Source organism: Colletotrichum gloeosporioides, assembly GCF_011800055.1.
Source record: "Colletotrichum gloeosporioides strain Lc1 chromosome Unknown consensus_34, whole genome shotgun sequence".
NCBI classification, from domain to species: Eukaryota; Fungi; Ascomycota; class Sordariomycetes; order Glomerellales; family Glomerellaceae; genus Colletotrichum; species Colletotrichum gloeosporioides.
In genome coordinates this window covers 74,568-91,656 of record NW_025544679.1, presented here as the reverse complement: position 1 = coordinate 91,656, position 17,089 = coordinate 74,568, and the positions used below count along the sequence as shown (strand labels likewise).

The 17,089-nt window shown below is 55.8% G+C and overlaps 5 protein-coding genes across 5 annotated transcripts; 1 reads left to right on the top strand and 4 right to left on the bottom strand.

The window, feature by feature from the left end:
- Nucleotides 1–1,756: 1,756 nt before the first annotated feature.
- GCG54_00004264 (uncharacterized protein) lies at nucleotides 1,757–2,419 on the bottom strand (the record flags this gene model as incomplete). Its single annotated transcript, XM_045404317.1, has 1 exon — nucleotides 1,757–2,419. The coding sequence occupies one exon, from the start codon at nucleotides 2,417–2,419 to the stop codon at nucleotides 1,757–1,759; it is 663 nt and encodes a 220-aa protein (XP_045265791.1).
- A 4,639-nt stretch (nucleotides 2,420–7,058) lies between these two features.
- GCG54_00004263 (Fanconi-associated nuclease 1-like) lies at nucleotides 7,059–9,627 on the bottom strand (the record flags this gene model as incomplete). Its single annotated transcript, XM_045404316.1, has 2 exons — nucleotides 7,059–9,078; nucleotides 9,131–9,627. The coding sequence occupies 2 exons, from the start codon at nucleotides 9,625–9,627 to the stop codon at nucleotides 7,059–7,061; spliced, it is 2,517 nt and encodes an 838-aa protein (XP_045265790.1).
- A 592-nt stretch (nucleotides 9,628–10,219) lies between these two features.
- GCG54_00004262 (COMPASS component SDC1) lies at nucleotides 10,220–10,848 on the top strand (the record flags this gene model as incomplete). Its single annotated transcript, XM_045404315.1, has 3 exons — nucleotides 10,220–10,402; nucleotides 10,462–10,706; nucleotides 10,770–10,848. 3 exons carry the CDS (start codon nucleotides 10,220–10,222, stop codon nucleotides 10,846–10,848), a joined length of 507 nt encoding a protein of 168 aa, XP_045265789.1.
- Nucleotides 10,849–11,521: 673 nt separating this feature from the next.
- On the bottom strand, nucleotides 11,522–12,337 carry GCG54_00004261 (40S ribosomal protein S13; the record flags this gene model as incomplete). Its single annotated transcript, XM_045404314.1, has 3 exons — nucleotides 11,522–11,695; nucleotides 11,801–11,847; nucleotides 12,043–12,337. 3 exons carry the CDS (start codon nucleotides 12,335–12,337, stop codon nucleotides 11,522–11,524), a joined length of 516 nt encoding a protein of 171 aa, XP_045265788.1.
- A 1,151-nt stretch (nucleotides 12,338–13,488) lies between these two features.
- On the bottom strand, nucleotides 13,489–15,396 carry GCG54_00004260 (Splicing factor U2AF 50 kDa subunit; the record flags this gene model as incomplete). The annotated part of the gene is made up of 5 exons (XM_045404313.1): nucleotides 13,489–13,515; nucleotides 13,573–13,784; nucleotides 13,833–15,213; nucleotides 15,269–15,312; nucleotides 15,372–15,396. The coding sequence occupies 5 exons, from the start codon at nucleotides 15,394–15,396 to the stop codon at nucleotides 13,489–13,491; spliced, it is 1,689 nt and encodes a 562-aa protein (XP_045265787.1).
- Between the last annotated feature and the right edge of the window lie 1,693 nt (nucleotides 15,397–17,089).

The window sequence follows — 17,089 nt, the reverse complement described above, 5'->3', positions numbered from 1 at the left end:
GGCGAACTACTGCTTACTTCACTTACACCAGCTTCCATGTGTACATGAGTGGGCGCTTTTAGCAGAGGATGGTGGTGAGGGAAACGAGTGGCTCAGCGCTCTCAATCTCAACCGCGAACAGCTGCAAGACATTCTTCCCATTCGCAAGAGGAAGGGTGGCCAAAGACGGAGGAAGGGCGTGGGCGCATCCCCATGCTCCAGCTCCCGGCCAATCAAAGCTCACACACATACGTACATCAGCGCAGCGAATGCGATGGAAAGGGCCCCCAACATGAGCGTTTGCCGACGACTCTGGTCTACCTACACTCTCTTGGTCATCATGTCTGTTTCGCAGCAACCTACCTAGTAATGTGGACAGCACTACACTACACTGAAACCACAGGAGGTAGTCGCAGGTGTAGCAGGTTACGGTTACAGCCCATGGTGAAGCCTCGCAGCAACTCCAACGGCACACCAACATCACCCATCCATTTCCCCAAAGATCGACCACCATCACACTCTAAACTACTTACCTACCCATCGCCTCGTGTGCTTTCCCTGCTAACGAACACATCCCCTTCCATTTAAAACACCTGGAATTCCGATTACATGCCCATCCAAAATGAGACACAAAATGCGGGAGTGCGCGGAATGGTTCCCCTCCCCGCTTGGTCACCACTAACACACCAAACTACACGATTCTGATTTCTGACCTCCCCAACCTATAACAATGCCCAAACAATTTCAATTGTGTGTTGGTCCAAGCCACCTCTCTTGAAATATTGTCTGTTGGTGCCGACGCATTCAACCAGAAAACTTGCTCCTCCCGACTACCAACCTGTTGGTCCTCATTGTTTGCTTCCTACCGCCCGTGTTGGTCCTTCGCGTTTGCCCGATGTTGGTGCTGTCTGTTGGTGGTCAGAGCTTCTTTCTTCCAGGTCACTTGAGATCAACTCCATGTTTGCAAGGAACCAACAACAACTACACTTGTGATTATTTTTGGAGCATGCCTCTTGTATCCTGAAAATCTGCCCATCGCCATGTCCACCGCCTCTGGGCCGGGTCACCATCGCGGCCGGGGGTTCCAGGGCCCCACAACAACACGGGGGCAACGCAGGGCCGCATCCACGGCCGCGCTGCACGAACAAGCTGGCCGTGGAACGGTAAACAATCAACACGCACGCGGCGGTCAAGAAACGTGATGGATATACACAGTATGCTGATTAGGGCTACCTGGGGCGTGCTGCGTACTTGGACAAAAGTCTCCAACTCTCAATTGAGCCTCCTCCGCCCGCCCCTCTGTGTCTCTCTTCCCCCCGCCTACCAAAATACAAAGACAAGGGCATATTCCAGCCCTTTCCACCCCGCCTCCTATGGTTCCTGGTATCGAACATGAGCATCGTGTGGATGACGCCAAAGAACTCCGGTTTGTCCCAGTGTAGATTTGGTTTGAAACATGAATAAAAAATGATGGGGAAACAAAATCGCTTCCTCCTTGTCGCACAAGATGTTCCCGCCCAAGTCATGGATAGATTCCGCCCTTCCTTTCGTTTGGTATGCGCTGATGGTGTGCGCCGGTGTGGTTCCGTAAAGTCATGCCGTGTGGTTTGAGTCCCTGCGTGGGAAGAGCCTGCTTCATCGCATTTCCTTTTTTATGGTTGTGTCGTAGCGCTGAGCTTGTCGTGGGTTGATGAATGGTAGTGTTGAGAGTTGTATTAAACAAAGGAAACGGCAGGGACGTGTTGGTGACGAGGTTGTTTGTCTGTGGCCCGAGAAATCATTCCACCTTCCTCCTCTTGCCCTTTGGCGCTGGGTTCATCCTCGGCGTGTACGTCACTGTCCGCGTGACGACCTCGCGGATGTGCTTCACGCTCGTCCTCGAAGGCTTCTTGGCGTCGTTTAACCTCTTGGCCTTGAGGGCTGCGTCCCAGTCGAATACCGAGTGGACGGATCTGGCACTGAAAGGGGAGCGCACAGTGCTGGCGCTGATGGGGGAGTCCAGGTAGGATACTGCTGGCGAGGGCGGGATCTTGAGGCTCGGGAAGCAGTTTGCGCCGGTAGCAGGCGCTGACATTGGCAGTTGGGTGAAGGGGCTAGGAGGGATGGCGGGAGCCGTGGCCGGGCTCTTGTGCTCGTTCTCGCACTTGCACGAGACATCCGTCTCCTCGCTGGTGGCGGTCGACGGGGCAGACTCGGCAGTGGATTCGGGTGTGGTCTCGCCCGAGGTTGACGGCTTGAAGGCGGCGGGCGAGTTGAGAGACATGACCTTGAGGAAGTCCGTATAGGCGGTGGGCGGGCTAATAGGCGTCTTGATGGGTAGCTCTTTGCAAGACATGGGCCTAGCGGAGAGAGGAGTCGAGGCCGAGAAGATGGTCTCGGAGGGGAAGGTGCTGGTGACAGGCGTAGCCAGCTGGGCCAACTTGGGTTTGTTGCCAGGCATGGTGACTTGAGAGTGAGGTGGTAGCGAGTGAAGGGCGGGGGGAGGATGTCCAGTCAAGTGAATGACTCTGACTTGGTGAGGAAGGAAGTCAAGCTGCCTACAAGCTGCAGAGACAAGTCGCCTGTGGGAGAGGAAAAGAGAGGAAAGGTCGGCAGTTGTGAGGGTGGGAGGACGTTATATTATCTCGGAGAGATGAGAGGGCGCTTGGGTGGTTGTAGTGTAAGTGGTGAGCGGGTAGGGATGAGAGAGGTGCAGGGCGAGGTTAAGCTCTGACGGCGGCGGCAAGGCAGTCGAGGAAGCTGATGTGCTCCCGGAAGTCTGGTCTGGGGTTGCTGGGGGGGTGAACGGGTGGGAAATGACAAGGCGGTGCTATTCGCCGCGCAAGCGTCTGGACACGGGCGGGAGCAGCAGGAGCAGCAGCAGGCAGACGACAGTCTGGCAGTGCGTCGTGCTTGGTTGGTAGGCAGGACGATGAGAGGGGCGGAGGGAGGGGTGCGCCGGGGCGTGTGGTGATGGGATCCCGCGGGAGGAGGGGTGGTCGTTTAGAGAGCGTGCAGGAGCAGAGCAGGCGTAGCGCGTGGAGGATGCTGTGAGGTGAAGAGGAGTCGTGATGCGTTGGTGACAGCAAGACGAATGGTCCAACGAGAATCGAGGCGTGGCGCGCGGCGGGAGCGTCGATGGGAGTGGGAGTCTGGAGACACGGCCAGGAGGTGAACGTGTGGTGGTGGGGATGCTCGTCGAGCATGGACGGGAGTCGACTCGTCGAGAGGAGCGTCCAAAGGAGCGGCGGCCGGGATGCCGTAAAAGCGGCAAGGGGACGGCGGACGGAAGGGATGGGATTGGCTGACGGGCGTGAGCAAGCGACGACTCGATTCGCTGCGCGGGCGCGTGTGGTGTGTGGTGTTCCCTGCCTTAGTGCGTGCTGAGCGTGCTGCAGGAGACAGCGCGACGGCGACTGGCTAGAGAGACGGGGCCTGACAGGGCAGACGGGCAGGGGTTTGGCGGGTTTGCTGAGGCTAATTTGCCTCTGCCAGTGACTTCCACTGGGTGGGTTTGGTTTCTCAAACGGCCCCTTTGGGACGAATCGGCTCGTTGCAGGGCAGAAGAAAGCGGGCAAATTTGGGGGGTTGTGACGACGACGCAGTGGTTGGCGGTTCTTCTTCGCGGGGCTGTGATGGATGCAAGAGAGAGTATGTATGTGTGTGAATGTAATCTGTGATCTGTGGTGCCAGAGGTGTGATGTGCTGCGCTGTGCTGTGCTTGGTGCGTGTTGGACGAGTCCGAAGGCCTGTTGGCTGCTGCAGTGTACTGTGATGGGATGCGCCTTTCTTTCAGGTCGCCTGAACAGAGGTTGTTGGTGGTGTTGGTGTTGTTGGTGCTCTTCGGAAGAGGAGACGGCCAATGGGAAGAGCTTGGCTTGGAGCGAAGCGGTTGGCGGAGGATGGCGCTGCGATGGCTGCTGGGATCACCGTTTGTCCCGTCGCGCGATCGTGGATGCCTCGTGGCCTCTCGCCCGGGATGTGTGATGTTGTCTTGTGTGTCGTGTGGAGGACAAGAGTCGATGCCGGACTTGGTCTAACGTAGGTAGTCGGCGTCGGGTATCAGCCCAACGTATTTGAGAAGCTAGTGTTCCAAGGCTCGGGTTGATGACGATGGGCGTCGTGATGGCGGATTGGCTGCCCGGGACAGGTAACCGGCACCTGCGAGTGTCTTCGTACCAAGGTGAGAGCAATTGGCCAGTGACCGTGAGCGAGGATGCTGGCCGGCGTGGAGAGAGTGGCCTCGATGCTGGCTTGAAGCTGGAACGAGAGCCGTGATTGGGCCCTTGAGAGGCTGAGGTGAGGTGTTGTGCAGCGCGGCCTGCCCGTCGCTGGGGCTCACTAAGTGAATGCGGGCTAACTGGGCCCGGAGGGGAACCTGCTTGGAGGGCGCTAGAAACAGCACGCTGTAGCCAGTGAGAGGCAGCGGGAGACGGTGGGGTTGTCAGGGACCGGGGGCACACGTTCGGGCTGCGTTCCGCGGGCGAGTGCTGGCTATTCCTATTCTTAGCGCTGGATCCTTTTCATTGGCCGCTGTCCGGCGCTGCGCTTTCTTCTCACCTCCACTTGTCAAATCCCAATGTCGACCACCAGATCTTGCAGATGGCTTCTTCTACCGGGAAGATGTGTCGAGAGCCGGCCCCGACGGTGATGAGTGGCAAGGCGGTGTCGGATTCCCGTTGGTCGAAGGGGGTTCCGAGGCTAGCGGTGGCAGGGCAAACGCACAGGCGAGGCCTTGGTCCGGATATCTCGATGACCGGAATGAGGTGAATGGCGATGATGCGTTTGGGCAAAGAGGAAGCAGAGAGAGAAAATTCTGGTGGTGCCGTCAGGTCACGGTGTCGTCAGACTCGTGATCGTTGTGGGGCCGCAAGACGAGAAAATGAGAAGACGAGAAAATGAGAAGCCGAGAAGGAGATGCCGCGTCACAGGATCCGTAGGCGCAAATGGACACAGCTGAACAAAGAATGGAACCTGGCCAAGGGAAAAGATGGCAGGATGCAGGGAAATGGAGAAGAGCCAAGATGGAAGCCACGCGGATCGTGGAAAGGATGGGGAGGGGTAAGCTGCCTGCTGTGATGGGATTGTTGGAAGAAGGTGGGATTGATGGGAGGAAAGCGCTGGGGGCCGTGACTGCGCTTTTGGGGTCTGGTGTGATGGCGATGACTCTGGAAGGTGCTGATGATCATGGGCTTCACCTTCCTCACCAACTCCGCCGGGCTTTTCACCATTTATCCATCATCTCCGTTTGTTTACATTTTCCAACATCAACATATCTCGAGTTCAACTTTAACGCCTGCTCTATTTTCAAACCTCTGCTCCATCCCGACCTTCATTTTCCTGCTTCACTCCGCGCGCGGCACCGCTCTGCGTCTCGACCTCGATGCTTCGTCGTTCAATTTGAGCCTATCTTTTCTCTTGCTTGAAGCGCTCTCCATCCAAAACGGCCCTCGATCAAGTCCACCAGCCACCCGGCCAGGTAATGGCGAGTACGAGAGCGCGCGCCATGTGATGCACACCAGCCATTGGACCCGGCCGAGCAAGCCTATACGAAAGCACCCGTTGGCCGTCGACGACTCGGAGAATTCCCTCCCCATGCAACACAAATCTGGCCCCCAGGGAAGGAAAAAAAATACTACCCCCGGCCATCTTGTCTGCCTGGCTCCGATACACCGCAGCTCCAGGCTCCGTCCTCCGGACTCAACAGCGCGCGCCTGTCTGTGCGAGGTTGGGCCGCCGGCCGGGTCTCGAGAGACCCTCCCGCCTGCTCCCGCGTCAACTTTGTCTTGGAATTTGGAAACAGATGACGAGCATTGGACTCAGGCTTCCCAAGACGTTTTCCCCCAGTCATTCATCAGAGCCGCCTGCCATCTGCCGACTCTTTACAGTATCTTTTCTTTTCTCTTCCTCTAGCCGAGGGACCCAGATCCTACGCTTGTCGATAAGCGCTGCCCAACTTGACTACCAGCACCCGCCATTCGTTCGTCAAGGGCTTCGCAATCCTTCGCGTCTGTTCCCCTGCGCCCGCCCTTCAATCCCATTCGCCAGCCTTCGCGCATCGTCTCTGGTTCGAGATAAATTTCTTTTCCCAAGTTTGCTATGGCTAAGCATGGTGGCATGCAGCCACACTTTTCTCGTCAACAGGCTACCAGCTGTGGCAGGGCAAAATTCTGCTCGTGTTGGTCCAACGCAGACGGTGTGTTGGGGAGATCCTGCCGTTGGAACGTGAGGCGGGCCACACCGGCGACGTGGGCATCGCGATATGGCTGAATCCTCTATGCCAAGGGACCAATAACCATTGCGAGCTCCCCGTTCACTGTGCCTGAATCCTTTCCGTCCGTTCGAACTGCGACTTTGTGAAGGATCGCGCTTAAGAATGCGATGCAAGATCCTGACAAGCGACTAGATAGCCTGGTCCTGAAGTGTTGAGGAGACGCCCCTATCGTGCGATAAGATGCTGACGGCACACCCCCTCCGCTGTGTAGAGCGTCTGTAGGGAGCCGAGTTGTTCGTAGACGGCACATATTTGGGCTCTGAGGCAGATGGAATGGCAGCGCGCTTGTCCAAACTACGATCAGGCACTTGTCCTGAAGCTGGCTGAACATGATACTCTTCTTAACAGCAACAAGCGCGGTCTTGACTGCGCTTCTTTGGCTTCAAAACACGACACGCAGGCCTTTTGTTTGGTGACGTGGTACCAGGTGTTGGTCTGGGATCAGCTTGAGCCTTATTATCCTCCACATCTCTTCCATACTGCTGGGTGAGCGTGTTCGGTGAGGGGGTTCCAACCCTCTTGGCGAGAATAAGTTTTGCAGCTTGAGCAAATGGTGATGAGTATGTTGAGGGAATTCCCCTGCCGTCTACGTGCCTGGCATATAGACCGGAGACGACACCGTCTTCACCGAGAGTACCTGGAGATGCTTCGGTCCGGTACTCCTCTAGCCTTCTGGCATCGTCAGGGGCCGTGACATTGACATTGCCCTTGTCGCAAAGGGCCATGGTCTTTTGCACGTAAAGAACCCGTTCTTCGTGTTGAAAAGAGCTGTAATGGCTCTCGATGTGCCGAGATATGCCTTTCCATATACTTGTAATTATACGATTCAGTCCACCACCCTGACCTCTTTGGCCACAGCATTGCAGAGAACGACCTTCACCCCAGCCCCGGTGAGAACGTGAATCCACAGCCGCTGGGTATCGCTCAGCCGGTCGTTCGCACTCTTGACCTCCGCAAACATAACCTCCGGCTCCGGCTCCGTCCGCCAGAGTATCAGATCGGGCAAGCCCCCGCCGCGCTGACGGTACTCCTGCGCCATGACCTTGCACAAAGCCGCCAGCGCGCCGCCGTCGAAACAGCCCACCAGCTCTACGAGGTCCTCGACGTCGTAGTCCCAGTTGAGCCCAATGACGCATGTCCGCCTCTCACGCTCCCGGTCGTCGACCTCGCGGATGATGCGCTCTGCCCCGCCGTTTGCAATGTCCACCAGCCGGTGGTTGATCTCGGAGGCGCGGGTCGGGTAGAAGGAGTCAGTATGCAGGTCCAGCGGACACGTCTGGTACGCCGTCTGGAAGACGTTTGGTATATACAAGAACAGAATATCGTAAAACAGGTACGCGAAGAGGGTGCGGACGATGCCACCCTCAGCGTGGAAGCCTTTGTAACCCTGGCTGCGGTACGAGCTGAGGCACATTTCCTCGACGCTGCACTCGCCGCCTTCTTCCAGCTCGTCAACCCAGATCGTTTTGGTGCTGGCTTGCCGGCCATTCCTGCCCTGGACGTCTTCCTTTTTGATTTGTATTCCTTCCACCGTGTGCTCGACGGGTTTCTGAAGACGAACATGGCCGAAGTCGTGTTGAAGTCGGCGTGGTATGCGCAGCTGCTTCTCAAGCTTGATTAGGCGCTTCTGTAAGTCGTAGTGGTATATTAGATGGCAGTCATTATCTTGGAGGCCTGCTTCGCAAGTCGCGGCAGCGATGCGCTTCCAGTGCTTTTTCTGTATGTCCGGGTCTGCTGAGACTGGATTGCCGTCGAGGGCATGCATGTAGTGTTCCTCCAGAAGAGCCTTCCGCTGGTACCAGCTGCCTCGTCTCGCCGGATGAAATAGATGCTGACCTAAAAGCTCAGTAAGAAGGGAGTGCTCGCGTTCATGATCCTTCAGCTTTCCAAACACATAGGCAGCTTTGTGAACGATGCGAGTGTAAGAGTGGACGGGGGTAAACCTTCTCAGGTATGCGCCTTCACCCTCTTCATAGACTCGCGCCTCCTTCTCTTGCTCTTCGCTTAGGAGCATCTTCCAACGCGGATACACACGCTCGAAGATGTCGACAATCTTACGAAACCCTGCCTCTCCAGGTGGTCCATTGAACTCCAGAACGGAGTCCACGTCAGCCTCCACGCGGATCGCCGCCTCGAATTCGAGCACGTGCCTACGGGAGGCAAAAATGTTGGTACTTCGGCAGACAATGTACTCGGGGTAGTTCCGCCTGGCGATGCTGGCGAGGATGATTGCTGTTAAAGACTTCTCTGTCCACTCTGCCGACCGATAGAAAACAAGGTGGACCCTCTCGAAAAGCTTGTAAGTCAGGGGCGAAAGCCTAATACAAGGACCAGTGATGGCTCTGATCTTTTCCAAAAAGTGCCCCGTCTGGTTCGAGTCCTGCCTGCTGAGGTGTGGCGGGGTATCCCGTCCATCTCCCAGGGGACCTCTGGCGTTTGGCGACTCTCCACTAGCAGACCTCTGAAGCCCGTGTGCGAAGAGGCCCGTCTGCTGGTAACCGGTGCGGCACAGCGCCTTGATCAGATCTGCTTTGTTGCGCCCTTGAAATCTGGCCTCCTTCGCCAGGTCTTTGAGCTCATCTAGACTTAGCAGCGATGCGGCCTCCTCAATGGTGGTGATGTGCTCCTCGGACGCATCCGCAAAAGTGAAGGTGTCGTTGAGACTGAACTCTTCAAGATCGACACCCTCGACCGGGTTGCTGTCTGGTGAAACATCGACTTCTGGCAAGTCTCTGACCTCCTGGAGACTCTCGACGGCTGTCTCTGGGTCCGATATATCACTGTAATATCCCAGCCGGTCTTGACGATGCCACGCAGACGTCTTCCGCAGGAACAAACGGACATAGCTGCGCTCACTGTCAGTACCTCCCAAACATCGTCGAACTAAGCAGCACCCACAGATACTGCGCTTCATAGTCGAGCTGCTTCCATTGCTCGAAGACATGAGCTTCCTTCGCGTCAAACAAGTGCGCCTCGTCAGCCAAGACGGTATCCAACGCAAGGTTAAAGGCGTCCACATAGATGGAGCTCTTTCCCCTCACCCACTTTCTCTCCGGCCCAGCATCATTTTCTTCCTCGTCAGGCACGCTGACCTGAGAGCTCCTCATCAACTCGTACTCCTTAATTGCCTCCTTGTCCACCTGCACCGGCGGCAGCGCACTTTCAATCGCAGTCTGGCGCACGTGGCGATCCTTCTCGTCTTCAGCGTCAGAGGCATTGTCGACGGTGATTCCAGAGGTGTCAGCCTCGTCTTCGTCGTCATCATCATCGCTATCCGCAATCTCGATCTTAACCTTCTTGGCGGGGCGTTCACCCAGTGGCGACGGTCGTGTGGGCGACCTCGACGGCGGCTGTGGTCGGGGCCGCGGCAGCCGCTGTACGAACGCATCCATCATGCGGCGTAGACAGGTTCAACATTGTCAGACAGCACGCAACACCAAAGAAACGTAGGGTTCGTGGGGTAGATTGGCCAAGTTATGTCATTCACGACGTGGCGTTCGCGGGGAAGAAAGAATGAGACGCGCTGGGAAACAGGCAGCCGCAGGGGGTAAAGTGCGATTTCCAACGCGACGTCAGGTGACCCCGCGTAAATGACCCCCGGGCAGGAACTGTCGAATCTTGCTGTAATCCACTGCATCATAGCCTAGCCTGGGTCCAAGATCTCGATGCTCTCGCCGTAGTCAATTGAAGCAAAAACCTTGGAATCAACTTCGAATTGCGTCAATTGGGTTCACCGTCCCATATTTCAGAGTACCTGCAGCGATCCAAAGCTTGCTCTTGCCTCGGCGCATACCCCAACCTCCCCTCCACAAAGCTCTCCATCTTCCTCGCGCATCTAGAATCCCCAGGACCCGTCGCATTCGCTCAGCAACCCAGCGCATGTCCCGCTTAAGCATCTCCCGCTTAATCCTCTGCCAATCCACCCAGACCAAATAGCCGACAACCTCTCGTATCGTCTCCCGCTGCATCTTCCTTCTTTCCTCCGCAATGTCAAACCCACCACCGACGGAACCAACCCCTCAACCACCCGCGCCCGCCGCCCTCGCTGCTCCTCCTGCTCCTCCTTCGACCACAGAACCCACGATGCCTCCGGCAGCCGACCCCAGCGCGAACCCAGACGCCGCCTCCACGGTGGACGCTCCCATGGCCGACGCCCCCGACGTCGCTTCCGTATGACACCATCAACTGCTCCTTCCCTGTTCACTCGCGCTAACCACTCTGCAACACAGTCCCCGGCGCCTGTCCCCCAAGCCGCCCCGAGCCCGGCTCCCGCAGCGCCTCCGCGCACCGGAACCCCCAGCCGCAACCTCAACAACGGCGATGCGAGCTCACGCGCAGGCTCCGTCCACCCCGACACGAACTCGCTCAACCTCCCGAACGCGGCCACGCCTCACGGTGACAGCGCCCGAATGTACATCAACTCCACCGTCACGGCGGCGTTACTCGAGGGAATGAAGAAGATTGGCAGAGACCAGTAAGTTTGCCCGCTCCCTAATGGGATTACGGTTCTAGATGCTGACACGTTTTCGTGCGTTAGGCCCGCGAACCCTCTCAAGGTCTTGGGCGAGTTCCTCATCCAAAAGTCCCGCGAGCGCGGCGAGCCTGAGTCGAGTTGAATGCGTTTTCCCTACACGTGGGGCGGAACACACCATATGATATTGGGCACATAAAATGCGAGAGACTTTGCTCGCATGCGAGGCATAGCATACATCCGACGATCGGCCACCGATATATCAGTGGCTTTAAAGGACTAGCCAGGCGTTCAGGAGGTACAAAAGAAGTTTTTCTACGGGTCGAATTCTTCAGGCTTGATGCCGCTTTAGATTCATGGACAGCCCTTTAATAATACCACACGTTCTCATCAGGAAACTTTTGATTTAAATCATCAGAGCAAGCCCGGGCATGTCATTCAAACACGTTTGACGCTGATCAACCGTCTCATGTTTGTTTTGTGTCTACTCTTTCTCAAGTTGACAGTTGTGGATGGTGGGGGGTGTAAAACTTTTCTGTTTTTCATTCATCCTCGGCTGACGCCATGTAAACCGACGGGCCTAAGTCCAGAGAGCTGTTTGTGCATCGGAGCTCTAAATGCAATTACCCCCCAACTCCATGACCAGATTCCACCCCCAAACACTGCACACGCACACGTACATTCGCGGCGGCGCTTTTTGGTTCATTGTCTCATGTTCGCATCATACGAACAGGAGGAACACGACCTTCCAATCCATTTTTGTTCTTCCCCTCAAATACGCAAGACGACGACGACTGATGTCAGACGACAGTCTACGCTTAGGCGACAATGGTGGAGGCGGTGGCGGACTCGTATCTCCAGGTGGGGGGGAGGACACCGACGGTCTTGTAGTAGCGGGCGAGACGGTGGATACGGGACTCGATGAGAATCAGGCGGAACTTGGAGTCCTTGTCCTTGCGGTTGCGCTCGAGGTGCTTGCGGACGGCAACGGCCTGTGGTTCGCGAGACAAGTTAATTAACCCGTTTCCTCCAGACACTCCATAGCGAATTCTTCCCAAGCCTGTCCAGCCTTGGGTTGGAGATGGGGAGCAACGTACCTTCTTGATGAGCATGTACAGGTCCTCAGGGATATCGGGGGCAAGGCCTGTTCATCATCTCTCTGTCAGCCTAGACCATACAGAGGCGCACAATTATGCGGTAAAAGAGACGAAGACGGGATTTGGCGGAGTGTGTGTGCTCCATTCCACGTCTCGCTCGCGGACGAATTGATGTCGTGCGTGTTTTCGAGAAAACATGTTCGCATCGCCGCTTTGGGTTGTTCACTCGTATGGGGTCGTACCGTTGGACTTGAGGATACGCAGAATGCGGTTACCTGAGATGTCAAAGTCAGCAAAGGTTTCCTCGGTCTTTTCGAAGGGAACCAAAAACATACCGGTAACGACGCGGACCTGGGCAACGCCGTGGGAGTCACGGAGAATGACACCGATCTGGGAGGGGGTGGCACCCTTCTTGGCCAGCTTGCAGATCTGGTCGACGACCTGCTCGGGGGTGGTCTTGAGCCACGAGGGGGGGTTGCGCGAGTAGGGGATCGCGGAGGAGGAGATACCCTTTCCCTTGGAGTGAAGACGGCCCATCTTGACGGTTTGGTGAGGTGGTTGTTTGGCGGCTGGTTAAGGGGTCAGTCGGTCGGTCGGTCGCTGGTCGGATTTGAGCAAAGGGAAAAAAGTTCGCGATCCAGATCTTGGAGGTTGAGCACTGCCGTACGGGGCGGGTGGTGGATGGTGGATTGTGCGGCCGGGAAATTGTCGCTTAATTAGGGCAGCTGTTCCTTCTGTCGGTCAGGTCGCTCCTGCTTGATGCCAGCTGCTCGGCCTGGGAAAATTTTCGGCTGAAGGCCCCGCTATGGTGGGGTCCGATGTGGATATGTGCAGGCTCGACATGGCCCGTGCTCCAGTTTGCTTACCTCAAGCTCAAAGAGCTTGAGATTTTTCTTTCCGCCACTCCAACTTCATCTCTTGGATGAACCAACAGCATCTGCAGCAGGCTGCAGTCCGCGACGTCGTATTGCTTCGAGCTTCCTCAGGTAAGAATCTTCTACTGTCACTTCAACACCATTCACCCTTTCCATGAAATGATGATCCTCACCTTTATTTTACTTTTTCTGGTACCTCTTATTTTAAAGCCTTCGGGCTTGATGAATGAACTGGACTTCTGAATCTTCACCCCAACCTCGCCGTCATGTTTGAAAACTTGCCCTAAACGTCAAGCTAACATGGTTATAAAGACAGTCACTTCCGTCGACATTCTCAGTTCAATAGCAGACGCGTCAAGTGGCGCGTCCCAGTCTGGTAATGCGGCAGTATGCACGGTTGGATTGTATTAAGGATAGCAGATAGCAAATTGACCGTGGTTCAAATCATTCTCCCTAACTCCTGTGTTGATACGCGTTCTTCGTGCGCTTCCCGGTGACGTCCTCTGGCCATTAGAGTCGCAAAGCTTGAAGGCGTGTCTGAATATCTCCTGAACGGGGCACTCCACGATTTCAGACTTCCCATGAACGGTTTCCCCAAAGCATTACTTGGAAAAGCCTACTCGCAACTTTTGCAACTTATTGAATGCCCCATGCCCTGCTCGACCGTGCGACCGTGTGCCGCGAAAATATGATACAGCAGTTTGGTTGGTTACAAGGCAGTCGAAAAATGAACAGCCTGAAATTTTCTTCGTCCGGATGTACCATCCCCAGTATTGACTCCCCCTTGCTCCATAGTGTCCAACATGACAGCAATTACCAAGCACCAACCTCGAAGTTTTCCTGGAGACGATCACTGTTAGCCATATTCATGAACAAGTGCGGTCAAGGGCAGCTTACCTCGGGGAAGTAGGTCGTGACAACAGTTCGATCCGCAAACTTGCGTCCTGCAAGCGCCTGCAATGCCTTCTTGGCCGCCTCTTTTGATTCGAACCTGACGAAAATCTTGCCAACGCCAGCAGATTGTCTGCTGCCTCCCACGGGTCTAGGAATCTTGACGTCAAGGACCTTGCCAAACTTGGCGCATTCCTCCTCGACGTCTTCCTTGATTTCTATGCAAAGTTAGTGCTTGTGGAACCAACCGCGTTCGTGCTTCTTACCTTCGTAGTCGTCGTTGTCCATCAGCTCTTCCGGAGTGACCATGTTGAGCAGCTGCAGGACGCGTGTTTCTTCAGAGTCTGTTGAGGTTGTTCCAGCAAGCATGGACATGGCAGCCACGCCCATCTCGACTCCCGCAACCTGAGTGACTCCAACGCTCGCCTTCTGGACCCTCAGCTTCTTGTCCCCAAGATCCATGCCATTAAGTCCTTGGATCGCCACGTCCGTCGCAGAGGGCTCGACGTATTCGCAAAAAGCGATACCGCGAGACTCTTCCGTGCTCTTGTCTCTGACAAGAATAAACGCCTTCAGCTCGCCAAAGCTGACCAACAGCTCTGTGACCTGCTCGTCCGAAAGGTAAGGAGGCATGTTCGCGATGCTGATCTTGTTCGGCGTATCGATCACAATGTTTGAAACGACACCCGGCTCGTACGGCACGTCGTCGACGACAGCCGGAACGATGTAGTCCTTGGGGCGACGAATGACCAGGCCGTTGCTACCAGCGGCGCCATTCGTGGCATCGTCAGCTTCCATCGTAATCCCATCCAAAGCTAATGCCACTGTGGCCTCTGAAGCGTTTCTGAACTCAACGACTGCGAAGGAGTGATCCTGGGAAAGCTGGCAACTAGTGCAGGGATCCGTGCTCTCAATCACGTTCAGGCCGTTAAGCTGCAGGTTGAAGAAGCCGACAATGCTGTCCTCCGTCGCAGAAGGGGGGAGATTGTTGATGAGAAGTCGCTTCGCCTGACGCGAGTTGCTTGGCTTGAGCGCTGCACTGTTGACCTGACCACCTGGCTGGTTCATGATGGCCTGGAGCTTGCTAGGGTCCATGGGCTGCTGGCGAGGAGCACCGGGGAGTGGGAACATGCCTGACAGCTTGGCTTGTTCAGCAGTGACATTCTCATAACCGGGGGGTTTGATGTCCCACTGAGTCAAACGTCGCTTGCGCTCCAGGACCGACGTGACGTTGGTCAGGTCAGGCGTCGGTTCCCGCTTCTTGGGGGGTGGTGTCGCGCTGCGTTGGCGATCGCCGCGGCGGCCCATACCACCGTCATCATGTTGCTGTTGTTGCTGTCTGTCGCCTCGTCCGCCTCGGCGTCGGTCGTCATAGGGGTCGCGGTCTCTGCGTCGGTGGTCATCGTCGTCTCTCCTGGCATCGCGTCGCGAAGAGCCGCGGTCGCGATCCCACTCCCTATCGCCACGTCTATCGCGTCCAGAGTATCGGTCCTCGCGCTCGCGCTCGCGGTGGCTGCGGCTAGTAGCGTAGCTGTCCTCGTCGTCGCGACGTCTGGAGCTTCGGTCGTAGGGCGAACGGGAGCGTCTTCGGTCGCGATGTCTGTCTCTGTCACCACCACGTCGATCATCACGATCTCCACGATCTCTCTGCAGTCATGTCATTAGGCAGTGTCAACCAGGAAGGAGATGGTGCAGCTCTTACCGGGTAGTCGCGAGATCCCTTTCCTCGTCCGTCTTCAAAAGAGGCTGATGTTAGGAACAGGAGAACAAAGCAGTCGGACGCGTCGGTCGCCAATGGTACTTACCGCGAGAGTAGCCGTCGCCGTTCATGTTTGCGACGTCGCGTAGCGTAACAAGGATGCTATTAGATGATGGACAGTCAAAGCTGGAAGAGGTGATTGACGATGGAGTTGAAGACTCCCGGATGAGGCGAAGGCGCAGGCGTCTTGACCACCGGCGCGAGGCTGGAACTTTTTTCCCTGAGAGGTCGAGTTCTGAAACTGACATCTGATTGGCTGGAAGCTTTGCGGAGAGTGGATCAGTCCGAACCTCTGGGCCCGCCCAAGGTGCTTCCTTCCACGCCAAGCACGCTTTTGGTTAGCCTCAAATTAGTCATCATGAAGAGGAAACAACACCACGAATTGTCTCGTGATGGGCTTCTCCTTTAACTTTCGTTATCTAGAACTCTGAGACCTTTAATGAGAAGGCCCTGGACGATAACAGACTCCCTTTTGACACAATACTTATCCTGCATAGCAACCATCAATAGCAGTCATCTAACCTCCTCATTGACTTCGGGGGATGACGACTCTAGGTCGTCAAATGAACAGTCGACGATTGCAACCAGTATTAATTGCTCCAGGTGATTTCTGCGACATCTTACTCATGAAAGCTTCTACTCGGGATGCCTATGTTTCTAGTGGTCTGGGAGACTATTCCTCAGATATGCGAAGGCAAGAGTCTCGCTTGGGTGAGCCATTTCTCAGGGGCTCCGTGTGGGGGCTGCGCTCGTCGTGCTCTGGCTTGTTGTTTTCTTCGATTTACGCTGCATTCATTCTAGTTCGTTTCATAATTGGGCAACCAAGTATCTGCTCTCTTTGAAAACATTGAATGCCTCTACAATATCGGAATCCCGTCAAGCCACTGCACCATGAGCTTGGTCCGTGCAAAATGCAGCCCCAATCCCGGACCACCAGGGGCAAAGCCGAATCCTTTGGCTCTTCGCCTCATGCAACCCACGTTCGCCATGCTTCAAAGGCCGATGGCAGGCGAAGTCCGGCGCATACCTGGCGACCCTCCGACCAGGGCTCTCTCCAAGACTTACACGTAGATGGCGGCGATCTCGGTCTGAGTTGCTTCCCTTCAGACTTGACGCCTCGTAGAGTTGTTGCGCCCTGGTGAATCAAACGTCTCTCGCATCTCCAAACTGCCCACCGTTCCAATATCTCTCCTGTTGTCTTCAAGCGGCTTCTGTCAGAAGCAGACGGTGACAGACGAATGCAGTCAGCAATCTCAAACAAAGTTCACGACCGTTCGTTGATGTGGGTTACTGCACCCCCAGTGCCGAGTTCCGGCACCGCCCAGCTGGGCCCAGCTCAGCCGACCTGGGGACACTGCGCAAGTCCAGACGACTGAAGGAAAGGTTGTCTGTTCCAAGGGAGAGGGACTATTCGCATGTCTAAATATTGTCTCATTCTCAGCCCTGAGGGGTCCCCGCCAAACATTGCCCATTCCTCGGCGCTAGTGCGACACCAAGACGATTGACAATGCTCTAGCGTCTGTATTGTCCGAACCCTCAGCGGAACGTCAGACCTTTCCCCAATGTTTGCCCTGTTGTCCGCCTGCCTCTGGCCGTTGGGGGTGGTTCCATGTACTGAATATCAAGGCATCTCTGGGTCCGCCATATGATACACGTCTCTTCTTGACGCTGACTTCAATTTACATGATCATGATAAATGTTTTTTTTTGCTACTATCTTGCCTCTCTCTGGCTGCACTGATAGTACTCAAGACTGTCCGGTTGG